This window comes from Antedon bifida, chromosome 2, assembly GCF_963402885.1.
Source record: "Antedon bifida chromosome 2, ecAntBifi1.1, whole genome shotgun sequence".
Classification (NCBI taxonomy): Eukaryota; Metazoa; Echinodermata; class Crinoidea; order Comatulida; family Antedonidae; genus Antedon; species Antedon bifida.
In genome coordinates this window covers 12,735,197-12,748,227 of record NC_136227.1, presented here as the reverse complement: position 1 = coordinate 12,748,227, position 13,031 = coordinate 12,735,197, and the positions used below count along the sequence as shown (strand labels likewise).

Genomic DNA, 13,031 nt, shown 5'->3' with positions numbered 1-13,031 from the left:
ATAAAACTGAAAAAATGAATTAGTAGTTTCTATAATTATTAAATTGCTTTAAAATAAATAATTTGGGATTTACACTACCCATCTGAATATACATACACCTTAATCTGAATACCTTATCCAACATGAATACAGTGTTTAAACAGCGCATTATACTATGCCTTTGTAGATTCATTCCATAACATAGTTTCATTCCATAAAAACTACAACATTATCGTATAAGCTATATAACCTACCACTTTTTTTAATAGAATAAACCAAATGCTATCATCTCAGCGTGTCAATCCCAGTTGTACCCTTTTTGTGTCTTATTATCCAATGCCTTCCAACACAATTTTCTCATAGTGATGTTTATTGTGAAATGGTTAAATGTATTCAGAGTGAGATCTGACAATGTCAATTATCTTAATTAAAATCATTTACATAAAAAACTTTCAATTGTATTTATATTGTATTTTATTAATTTTAAGTGCTGTTCTTAAAATACAATTGCAGTCTACCAAATCATGGAGCTATAAAGCTCAATGAGATTAAAAACTGTTAACTTATGATGTACACAGCCTATTTAATACTTAGTTGAAATGCCATTGTTAGACATTTTTAACCATTGATTCATTTAGAGAAATTAATAAAACTTCATCAAAAGTTTTACAATGGTCATATCAGTTGTTTTGATTATTTATATTACTTATAACATATTAATACCAAAATATATAGATAGTTACAATATAATAGTGCATATAATTGCACAATAAACATTAAAATATTAATATAATTATGTGGTGAATATTCAATAATGTTCACTGTGTAAACATCAACATGATTAAATTAAATAATAACAATATATATATTGAAAAATATTTTATTTATTATATTTATTTTTATTACACCACAATTATTAATGGTCATGCTTCTACTGTGTATTGCTAAAGAGGTTTGTTATAGTTGTATGACATATAATCTATTTTTCACGCTGCTGCTTTAGCCCGCTACGTCCCAGGAGGATGACTCATTAGGAAACCGAAAGTAAGCAGCAGTTATATATCTAAGGCTGACAGTTTTGCTAAAATGCATACTCGACTGTAATTTATAGGTACCAGCTGTTAGACCCAAAAAAACGTCTGGGAAAAGAGTCTAACGGTTGAATGACAAATCCCAAAGCATTCCTGGTATTTATGAGTCCCATGATATTATATAATTCACTGTCAGATAATCATTGAATTATTATCAAAACATTCCTTGATAGTTTTTGTTTGTAATAGGATACTTCACACTTGAAGTATCTAGGCGTGATGAAGTGACCCCTAGACTTGACCTTAGCAATAAAATAGACTAAAGTGATTGATATGAAACAGTAACAAAAAAATAATATTTGTTCACATATAAAAAGAGAAAAGAAACGTTTAATTATAACTCAAAAACCATTGTCTGACAGAAAATGTAGGTATTTTTTGCTTTAAATTACATTTTGTCAGGTAAAATAACTATATGTGACAATAAAATGACACATTCAAAAACAAATTTGAAATAAAAAATATTTATTAGAGGGACAATATATCTTTAAAACTGTTACGTCAATAAGCGAGCAGCGTTTTTTGTAAGAAATATTTCTTGTTTAGAATGGAAATTCACCACACTTGATAGCTGCATTCTATGGTCAAACTGCATGCTGTATGACATTAGTTGATGCTGGTTGTAATGTGAACCAACAAAACAAAGTAAGTTGTATACACAGTATATCTAGTAATTTCATATAATTATGCATGTATATTGCATCGTATTGTAAATATCAGAGTGTATGCAGGTATTACACAATACTGTGAGGAGTATACTATTTGCTGCACCTACCCCGTCACCCTTTCGCTCCATCACTAAGACAGAATAATCTGGATTTTTTTTTACCATATTATAATCAAAGTTGATCAACTACGCACCATTTATTCAATCCTGAATGTTAAATGTTCTTTAGGCCTATATTTGTTATTCTCAAATTAGTGCATTCTGTTTGTGTACCACACTCTATGCAAACTTCTTATATCTGTACCTGGCTGGTCCCATGATATTATTGTAGGTATTATTGATTCCACTGTAAATTCACCAACCTATTTATTGAATCTTAAAGCAAAAAGTATATAAAACCATAGAGATATTGAGATAAAACCAAATGTTTTATCTTTTGATTCAAAAAGATTTGATGTAAAATAGTTTAAAAAGCTGACAAAAAGCTTTTATATTAGCATTATAATGAATAAAATTCTAAGCTGAATCAATCATAAAGTATTATAACTGATATCCAAATATACCATTTTTATCGTCTGCAATTTGCAAAGTATATTGAAATTTCACTAAAGAAATATGTCCTTTAGGTTTTTTCTCTCCAGATATCTTGCTAAATAAATTTATGCTCTTTTTGTATTCAGTAAATATAATCAATCAATATAATCAATCAAATGATAGATAGGTATGGTAAACATTCAATAGGTTTTGATTATATTATTTATAAATCATCCATGTTTCGTAAATGAAATTGGAGAGTTTTTACTAAAGGGTTGTATGTACAATCAAAATATAATATTCACAGTATTAGTACAGCTTGTGCACTTTGTTTTTTTTCTCACTTTTTTCAAGAATGGAGACAATGCTCTGCATTTAATTGCTCGAGCAAAGCTTACTTATGAAGAACACAAAAATGCCTTTGTGTTCTTCATAAAGGAAGGACGTATGGACATTTGCAAGAAAAATAAGGTTAGTTTGTTATTAAGTACTGCAATGCAATTATTTTAATAATAAAGTTTAGTTCTTTTCTCTTTTTTTTAAAGTTATATAAAATATAACAAATAGAAACAAAAAGGTTTATTATTATCTGTTGATATCAAGTTTGCGGTACACCATGTATATTAGTTCTGAAAAAAACTGTTGAGTTTCTCGACGTTTCGATCAATATGCTTTGATCGTCCTCAGGAGAATTATCATTAAAAATATTACAGGCTATTTTCTTCTTGTCTGACCCTCGAGCAGTCTATTGCCCATCCACCTCCTCAAATGTTCCTGTATATTTGTTTGATGGAATTAATTACAGAAATATTTAAATTAATATCATATATAATTATAGTGATTAACATTTCTTTTTTATTTTCCATTACAGTATTTCACATTGTACTGTTAAATTGTAAATCTAAATTGAATGGTTTAAACAGCAGGCTTCCATTATTTTTACTTTTAGTCTCATATTTTACTGTATACTGAAGTATATGTTTTATAATTAAATACATATAATTATAATATAAATATTGAAACTACATTAAGTATTTGTTCTATTTTTCTTTAAATTATAGTTGTTGACATAATTTGATATTAAATTTATCTTCTCAGTTGCTCATCATTAACATTTATTTCAGTTGCAGGTTATTACTTTTGGACTATTAGTAAGCTACATGATTTAGACCAAAAATTATTTATTTTGTTCAAATTCTTTCAGAGCATCTATATATAAATTATGGTTAATTCTGACATAGGCGAGCACAATGCAAAGACTTCGGTACAAATCTCCGCCTTGGATACCTACCTTATCTATCTCAGATGTACCACGAAACGTAGATTTGATAACAATAGTTTTCAGTTCGACGCTATTGTTCCATATTTCTATCTTAGGAAGATATTATAAAGAGTTTTTTAACAACATTTATGATTTCAACAGTAGATTTTCAACTCAATTTCAATTCTTCGCGATCAAGTAATTTCCGGGTTTACGATGAGTTCACCTTGCAGCAACATGGTTTCAACTATTTTCTCTCTTTTATACACAAGGGAGCAGTTAAAATAATAGATTTGACCCTAAAGGTTTATAAGTTTATTTATATGGATGATATTTCCGAAATAAAATGAAATTGAATTGAATTAAAGGTGACTGGAAACAGGCACTTTCCATCAATCAATACAGTATCCCTTTGGAAGACAGAAGAAAAAAACAGATAGTAGGACTGGAGCTTAAGTTGGCCATTAGTCATAGCCATTTTAGTTTTTTGTTTATTTTAGGAACGGACCGCGCGTGTGAAAGGTACAGTAGTTAAAAAATAAAAATTATACTGCAAATTAATAAAGATCAAATTAAATATACGCCATAAAGAATCGGAATATATTGTGGGGAATAGTATTATAAAATTACATAGGGAGATTTGATGATAAGACATTAATCGAGTGAAATCCCGATAGCTGAGTTTTATTAAGTAAGCTGGCAGAAATAACTGTAGGCTATCTGTGTCCCGTTAGGACCGATATGTCTGCCCATGTTGCAAGCCGTAATGTCTTCTTTCTTGGGCCGAAACGGCCCACTCTGTCACGGCAGTTAGATGTTTAAATTAAATAATGTATTAATACTTATTAGGATGATGTTTATTTGAATAAACGCCTCTCCAATAAAATATCACTTTGAATAATAATCCCCCAACCCCCAACCCAACTATCTAATAAACGTCCATCCCATCCACATTTATAATAACACAATTATACTATTTGTAGTAGAATTCATCGCACTGTTATCTACAATTTACCAAGCATTTGTTATTCTTTTTTACCACTTTTCATATCTATTAGAGGATTTCATTTGATTATAAATGTTACCATATTATTAAAACTAAAAAATTTAACATATATCCCTCGAATAAGCACCTCCCTCAAATGAACTCCGCCTCTCCACCTCCGCCCTATAAGGGCCCTACCAAACAATAAAGACTATACTTTAAAATGTTATTAATCATCTAAGACACTGTGAAACAGAATAGTTTAGTTTTACGAATGTTAAGCATTTTCAATAATGGTAACCGACAGAAAACGTACTAAGGAGAACATTATCATTCCAAGAACCATCGTCTACACTTCCTAGAGGGGGAGCGAGCGAAGCGAGCTCACCGTCTAGTGTATTTAATTAGTTTAAATCTAATGGCATGTGTGGTTATTATATGGCTTATGAAATGATTTTGGCCCAAAAACCCCATAAATATTTTATTTCACATCGTGCTTTGGATGAACGTGTCCGGCACCCTGGGAAAAAGATCATGGAAAATGGGTTTAGTGATATTAATGCATAAAATCGCACATATTTTTTCCAAGATATGGCCAATAGTAAAGTTATTGACCTTTGAAATATCTAGAATTTGCATAACTATTATGAAATATATTTATTTAGTCTGTCATAATTTGATTTTTTTTAATGGCCAGGGTTATTTTACCTATTAGTATTATTTAGTTTGGCTTATCATTTGGTTTAGTATGTTCTTGCAAATTATGAAATTAAGCTGAATTTTTAATTTTTTTTTAAAAGAGTAGCTGAGGGATTTATCAGAACTAATTATGCTTATAACTATAATTGCTAATATTATTATTTTAAATCACAAAAACTTTGATTGTCAGAATGGAGAGTCTGCATCTGATATCTATAATGAAAATGTGTGCGATAAATACGATGGTGAACAGAAGAAAACAGAAATACTTGCAATTTTGAGTGGTAAGTTAAAAAACACATTGTGCCTCAAATAAAAGCATGAACTTCTAAAAATAAAATTAATGATCACTTTTTATCCTGTAGTATATGTAGTCAGTCCTATAATCAAACAAATAAAAAAATATGATTTATAATAAAAGAAAAGTAGATTAATTCAAATAGCGGCTCATCTCAACTACTGTTGGTACAGGGTATGTTGAGACTCACAGCGTTAGGTTTGTTATCAAACACAAGGCGTACGGTACTTCATGGCATGCCAATGTGTAATATGGTTTCAGTTGTGCATTTTATCCTGTCTTCCATTTTGTGTGCTACTAATTCTGTTATAAATATCTACATGTTGGTCCCAAAGGTAATTTAAAAATATGTTTGTCCTTTATATCCTACATTATTTCCAATCTGTAATTCTGCACTGAAAAGCTTGATGTACACATTCATTTTACTTGTTTAGGTGGATCTTTACCTTACATCGAAATGACATCGTCAGGTATGAATATTCTTCAATTTCAATGCCCCACAATAGGGCTATTGTTTCCAATAAAAAAAGGAATTAAAAAATTAATCTTGGTCTAATCCAAATTAGCTATCTTTTATTTTCTATTTGTTATGGAGATTTTGGTATTCACAATATCTATAAAATAAACTGCTTGTAAAAATGATTTAAATGTTAATTTACATTTAAGAAATAAAAAAGAGGACTATTATTTTATTTACAAATATTATAAAACAACTATAGACAAAGTTAACATTTCACAAAATTACATTTGGGTAATTTAGATCTAGACATTGAGAAGGGTAGGTGGAATCAAATTAACAAAATACTAATATTTTACGATTTATTAGAATATTTTATAAACAGTATAATATATATATATTATTTTAATTAGATATTACAACCAAAGAATTAATATACATTGCCCATAACGCCTTTAATAAAAGGAAACTAATAGCAGCTAATCTTGGAATGACACAAGAAGATATAAATTCATTTGAACTACTAAATAAAAGCGACGCTCTAAAGACTTATGACATGTTGGATGCATGGCAGGCTAAGGTTACTAAGAAGTCCATGCGTTCAGAACTTGTTGCAGCTCTCAGGAAAGCTGAGGAAATAGATGTGGCTGATAAAATTGAAAGTAAGTAAATAAAACCATAAGGTAGCCTTCAGAATGACTGAACTCTCTCATTTATAAGGTTCTTAAAGGCTTTGTAACAATATTCTGTGTGTTTATAATAATAAATGAAAAAACTTTTGAATATGCAGAAATGTCTAAGTCTAAATGTTGGTCCCATTTGTGAGAATCGGCTTTAATAAGCTTAAGTGTTGGCATATATCTTTAGTACCACATATTTATCAAACCAATTGTTATAAAATCTTTGCATTTGATGAAAATCTATCATCTGTTTTTCGTGAGGGATTGCTAAAGTATTTTATTCTATATACATTATACCTTCATCTTTGTACTCTGCTTAATTTATTTAAGTAATGATTGAGGTATTCATAAGACAGTCTTAGTGCATATTAAACTGTTCAATTTATAAAGAGTATAATTGCTATCCTGTAGTATACAAACAAACAGGAAGTTATACAATAGTTATTGTACCTTTTATTGTGTTTTTAAGATGTGCATGTTCCAGAGGAGATATTGGCACGAGGACCTGATGCGGTGAAAGCATTTCAAAATGCACTTGAAGAAGGACAAACAGAGTTTAATCAAGGAAGAACTATTTTTGTAGGACTTGAGAATGTTGGAAAAACATCTACTATCAATTCTCTTTTAAGAAAAGAGTAAGCATACTTTATATCAATTACAACTATTACATTTAACCACTTAAACTGTTACATACAGTTGTTACTGTATAATTACAAGAATAAGACATTTGAAACATTTTTCCTGAATAGTTTCAATTTATTTACCATAAAATAATATCAAAATACATAGCAAATATTGATGAGAATGACCATCAAAGTAAAGCTTGTATTCCGGTCACCCATACACATAGCTAGCCAAAATAGCTTAAATATCTTATTTTTTTTGGGATCCTTATAATCTAAACATAAATAATCTAAATATCACAATGTAAAAGAGTAAGAATATAGTTGATTAAAATTTACTATTAAAATTGTTGTTTGATTGTTGAAGTATTTGGCCCTTTAGTATTCTGGGTATGTTGAGGGTTTAAAATAAGATTTTAATGCAACGTAAAAACAATGTAATTGCAGTATACCATCAAATTATTTTCTGTTTTGTTATTAATGCAAACATTCTTTTCTGAATTATATAATGTCATTTTGTCATAGGTTTAATCCATTGCATATAATAACAGATGCAATGGTGAAAACAACGGTGTGTACACCAGATGCCAGTAACAAAGAAATGTTGAAAGAAACAACGCAGGATATTTGTAAGTATTCACTTTATTCAGATACATGCTGCAACCAAAATAGATGATTTATTTATATTTTTTAATTTATTTTTTATAATTATTTAGGCAAATTGCCAAAGATAACCATAGCGAATTAATTCACTATTCTTCTTAAAGGTAGCAATCATGTTCACAAGACAAACATACACAAGATGCTCTACATAAACAAAGTCTTATTACAAGTCTTTGGGAGTGGAGTTGTAATTTGTCATGTTTTTAAAAACTAATGTAACAGTGTAAGAAATAAAATAATATATACATGATTTTATTAACATTTTTTAATTTAAAAGCTTTAGACATGTATCAGGATGCTGTCACTGATGTCACAGTTAAACAAATGTTGAAAAGTCCACGCCATACAAAAGGATACACACCAAGAGCAGGAGCATCAAAGCAGGAAACAAAATCTGGTAAAAGATTTTAATTAAATTCAATTCAATAAATTTTAAAGTATAAATATAAAAGGCACAAAATACCAGTCAATATAAAATTGGTACAAAGGAGATTTTTAAAATAAATTTAATATAGAAGTGGATAAAAGAGAGGTTTATACAGCATTTTGCTGTGATTACTTCTGTCACATTTGAATTTAAATAGAGAATGCAAAAGATACACATATTATAATGATGATGGCAAATTGGATCAGGTTGGAATCGGCAACAAATGATTCATTACACTAAACTTTGTTCTTGCCAAGTTAATTTGATTATAAAGCATAATGATGAATGCTAATACATTATGCTATTTATAACAAGATAGCATCATCTTTAATTATATCATCACATTTTTCAGAAAGTAGACACGAGGAAGAGAAAAACCCCACAGGAGCATCAACATCAAAACAGGAAGCAAAATTTGCAGAAACATCAACAAGTTCAAATCCAATGCCAAGTCCACAAAAAGAGGGTAAATATTTATTTTGAAATTTGTTTGATTGTGGTGTTCATACATATTAATGATATCAGAAATAAAGACTAAAGTGCTAAATATTGAAATGATTAAAGGAGTGGAAATTTAATCATAATCATCAGTGTCTGCTAATGAACATATATTATCTTGCAAGTTACTTTGACAGTTAATACTAATATTTGTATATTGTATGACACTGCTGTGTAATCTATTCAACTTGCAGTACAATGTGGTTAAATAAACTCATCACAAACCATTGATTGGAAAGGATAAGGTTTAGAATACTTAAATATTGCATTGGAAATACTTTTTCTTTAAATAAAAAAGTTATACTTTTTCTTTAAATAAAAAAGTTATAGTTGGTAATCACATATGAGACCTAATGCAAGTTGTTGTATGTGTTATATATTTTATCACAACAGAACCAGTGTATAAAGAAAAACTTGAGAGACCAGAAATTCCTAAAAGGTTCTTAGACAAATTTGTAAGCAAACTTCGCTCTGCAAGAGAAGGCGGTGACTCTAAAGTGGATAGCAACAAGTTTGTTATGAATATCTGGGACTTTGGTGGTCAACCAATTTACCATGTGATACAACGGGTAAATTTTATTGGTGTATTTAATTTTTATTAATAGAGATTAGTTTTGCCGTCAATATTCAATATACATGCCTTCTTCTGAGGTTGTGTTAGTTTCAGTGTATACTTTGTCTTTTGGCCTTGTTACAATATCAGCACTGAAATCAAAAAGCTTGCTCACTTGATTTGAAGTTAAGAACCTATAATCTTCCTCCAAGGTATTACAAAAATGTGGATCTAATATAGTACAATATGTCAGTATCAGATATAAAATACTATTATTATTATTATTACAATATTATAAATTATTTTATTCTTCATTTAATTGAATAAAGTCAACTCAGTTTCTAGTCTCTAATTACCAGAAACCAAAACCAGACTTGAGGTCAAAAAAGATAATTGTCTACCATAATGTAATATTAGCCTAGATGGATAACAAAGAGGGAGAGAGAGAGAGGCGAAGAATGGAATAAAACATTCATTGTTTATTAAACCAATGATTAAGATTGTAAATGTTCCAAGGTGAACATGCAGTTTGTGAGGAAAAAAATAAGTATCAAATAATCAGTTGTGCCAGTATCTGACACATGTGTATAAACAGTTTGTAATATTGACTATTATGATTATGTTTACTAGATATTCATGGTATCTTATGCTGTTGTATGTGTGGTATTTAACATGAATGAAGGTCTTAATGCCCCAGCTAAAGTTCGTGATCCAACAACTGTAAGTAGATTTTACAAGTTTTAAATGTTTATGTAATTGTACATAAATAAAATGTTTCCTTCATTTTATTCTTTACCTTAACACAAACTGTGCAAATAGCAGATGTCTGATATATGATTGTTGTTATTTCCACTTCTATGATAGTGTTGTAAATAGCAGATGTCTGATATATGATTGTTGTTATTTCCATTTCCATGATAGTGTTGTTTTTCTATATAAATTTGTGTTGCTAATAATAATAGATAAATTGCCACAATGTTTCAAACTAGAACTTTAAGAATTTAAAATGTAATTTTTTTTTTATTTAGGGAAAAATGTATGAACATCGAATGACAAATCTTGACTTCATTCTGTTTTGGATTCGTTCAGTTTTTGTAAATGTAAGAAAAGATCAAAATAACAAGATAATGCTGATTGGTACACATTATGAGAGCCTTGGTAAAACTGAACAAGAAAGACAAGAAAGGGTACATTTGTCATCACATTTTTTTTTAAACAGTACAAAATTGTATATTATCATTAATTCATTGGAAACAATATGTAGTTTCAACACTAGCATTGGCAATCATGTATGATTGTTTTATACGTCATGTCATGAGCATACTACTGTACTGTGCTGGCTTATGATTAACTTAACTTTATTTTATTTTTCATTTGGATATAGTAAAACAAATAAAAGGGTATACAAAAATCTATGATTTAGCATACATTTTGAATTTGTTTTCTTATATTGGTATAATTATACAATGTACACTGGGTAAGTAAATGCGTAACATAACTTAAATGAAACACTTTTTGCACTTTACAAAAGAGGTTTTGGTTGGCTAGGCACACTCTAAATCTTCCCCTGACATAGGTATAATTCCAATATGATGTTATTTATTTTAGGTAAAGGAAATAGAGAATATACTTTGGAAAGCCCTGGAAGGAAAACCATTTGAGGACATGGTGTATCAAGGAGAGCTCTTTACCATTGAAAACAGTGTCCCATTTGAAAAGAGTGGTGCTTCTAAAATAATTCGCCAAATACAAAAATTAGTCCAGACAATGGTTCGCATTTTGCCAATCAAATGGCTGCAAATACTACAGGAAATGCAACAGTTACGAAAAGACAAACTATATCTACCAACTTCTGAGGTTAGAACAGATATATTTTTCTTTCTTTCAGATTGATCTCAATTAATTATCTATACAGGTTATTGTAGTATTATTAGTATTATTTCCAATATGCTGTTTAACATTTAACACAGTAGCACAGGTTAAAATTTAGGTAAAACTTTCAAGAATGCAACATTTTTTTTAGAGTTAAATTTTATTTAATTGTGATGTTTATTTGCCTTCTAGATAAATGATTTACTTGTCCGTTGTAAGATAACCAATAACAAAGTTCTTCTTGAGTACTTACATGACATCGGTGAGATTCTGTTCTACCCAGATGACAAGATCCTCAAAGAAAAAATTGTTATAGATTTGATGGGAGTAGTTGACAAGTTTAAGACAATCATCACAGTTATAGATCCTAAGCTTAAGGTTAGCATCATGAGCTATATTTTGAGTGGTGTCAATAAATTGTTAATAATAATCTGCCATAAACTATAACTAAATGTCTACCATGCAGGGTGTATTATGTCCTAGTGTTTGATATGTTCAGTGTTACCATATTGAAACCTAATGTCGGTTATTCAAAAATGAAATTGAATTTATTCAGACCTGCCAACCCCTAGGTTATAAAAGACTAATGCATTTTTAGAAGTTGTCAGAAGATTTCAAGAATTAGATGGGTGGAAACAGCCATTTGAGTCAAACAAATAGCCAAAAGTTAGTTTTTTTGCTGAAACATGCTCAACTATATACATATATTATATTACATATTATTATTTCCAAAATCTACGCTGATCTGCCCATTTTAAATGAACTAATTTGCATAAAATCAAAATAGCTACCATTTTACAACTTTGACCGCAATTATCTTTTAAACCATAAAGAATTTGGTATAAGAATATATTAAACAAACATGTGACCCTTAAGATTCATCATAATGTATTTGATTTTTCTTTGGGTCAAGGTCAAACGTCTCAGTACGGCCTCTAAAATATTATCTCTTTTTCCATTATGTACTGTATTTTGGATAAGAATAGTATAACTATAATTACAAATATTATCATGAACCTAAAGATTCAGAATAATGCAATTGAGTTGTATGAGGGGTCAAGGTTAAAGGTCATTTAATTACACCCTATAAAATATGATAATTATATCTCAAAACATCAGATATTTTTAACAAATATGTATTTTTTAACCCGAAAAAATTGTATTGACTTAACAACAAAAATACAATTTTGATACTTTATTGTGCTTAATTATTATTAGCTTTATTTCAAGGCTTGTGTGAAAAATCTTGTTTGATTATTGTATTTAATAGTTTTTAATCATTCTTGCATATATCCATTACTTGAAAGTTTTGCACGTAACCATGGAACTGATGTTTTTGTGTCCCCACAAAATGAGTATTTCTATCCAGCTCCCCTGTTCACTTGCTTTCAGGTTACTGTCATAGTACCTGTATTTGTCTTCCTCTTTAAAATCCTGCTAACATAGGGCGACATTCGCAGAGGAATGTGGCCAATAATTTCATGATGTTCATTTAAGGTGTTCGAATTGAGTTGTAGTGAAGTTGATATAGGCCTACTGTCATTATCTTTATCGGTGTTTATAGATGATCTTCATCACTTTCTGATTTACCCTGCGATAGGGGGTAAATACCTTGACACAAAAAAATGCTCTTTCCCTAAACAATTTCAAAAGATTGATTTCTTCTTAATTTAAGCCTGTTTTGTTGTTGTGAGTTTTAATTTTATCTACTAACTAGAAAATCTATTAATTCATTAATATAAAT

General features: G+C 29.3%; 4 protein-coding genes across 4 annotated transcripts in view; all 4 read left to right on the top strand.

The window, feature by feature from the left end:
• The window catches only part of LOC144835154 (uncharacterized), a 246,822-nt gene that overhangs the window by 7,035 nt on the left and 226,756 nt on the right, over positions 1 to 13,031 (top strand). The window lies entirely within an intron of this gene.
• Positions 1 to 13,031, top strand: part of LOC144835445 (uncharacterized) — a 57,802-nt gene that overhangs the window by 39,798 nt on the left and 4,973 nt on the right. The gene's annotated exons all lie outside the window — the stretch shown is intronic.
• LOC144858882 (uncharacterized) lies at positions 899 to 5,661 on the top strand. The gene is made up of 4 exons (XM_078715020.1): positions 899 to 931; positions 1,617 to 1,715; positions 2,626 to 2,742; positions 5,407 to 5,661. Exons 1-4 carry the CDS (start codon positions 899 to 901, stop codon positions 5,530 to 5,532), a joined length of 375 nt encoding a protein of 124 aa, XP_078571146.1. The 3' UTR covers positions 5,533 to 5,661.
• On the top strand, positions 5,972 to 9,464 carry LOC144858880 (uncharacterized). Its single transcript, XM_078715017.1, has 7 exons — positions 5,972 to 5,984; positions 6,385 to 6,633; positions 7,121 to 7,286; positions 7,800 to 7,903; positions 8,215 to 8,334; positions 8,717 to 8,830; positions 9,256 to 9,464. The coding sequence occupies exons 1-7, from the start codon at positions 5,972 to 5,974 to the stop codon at positions 9,462 to 9,464; spliced, it is 975 nt and encodes a 324-aa protein (XP_078571143.1).

Excerpts from the sequence above, each read along its gene's own strand:
- LOC144858882 (XM_078715020.1), top strand. The coding sequence starts at position 899 with ATGGTCATGCTTCTACTGTGTATTGCTAAAGAG. Across the intron at positions 932-1,616 it reads TACTGTGTATTGCTAAAGAG|AATGGAAATTCACCACACTT; the intron begins GTTTGTTATAGT and ends TTTCTTGTTTAG. Across the intron at positions 1,716-2,625 it reads ATGTGAACCAACAAAACAAA|AATGGAGACAATGCTCTGCA; the intron begins GTAAGTTGTATA and ends ACTTTTTTCAAG.
- LOC144858880 (XM_078715017.1), top strand. Across the intron at positions 7,904-8,214 it reads AGAAACAACGCAGGATATTT|CTTTAGACATGTATCAGGAT; the intron begins GTAAGTATTCAC and ends TTAATTTAAAAG. Across the intron at positions 8,831-9,255 it reads GCCAAGTCCACAAAAAGAGG|AACCAGTGTATAAAGAAAAA; the intron begins GTAAATATTTAT and ends TTATCACAACAG.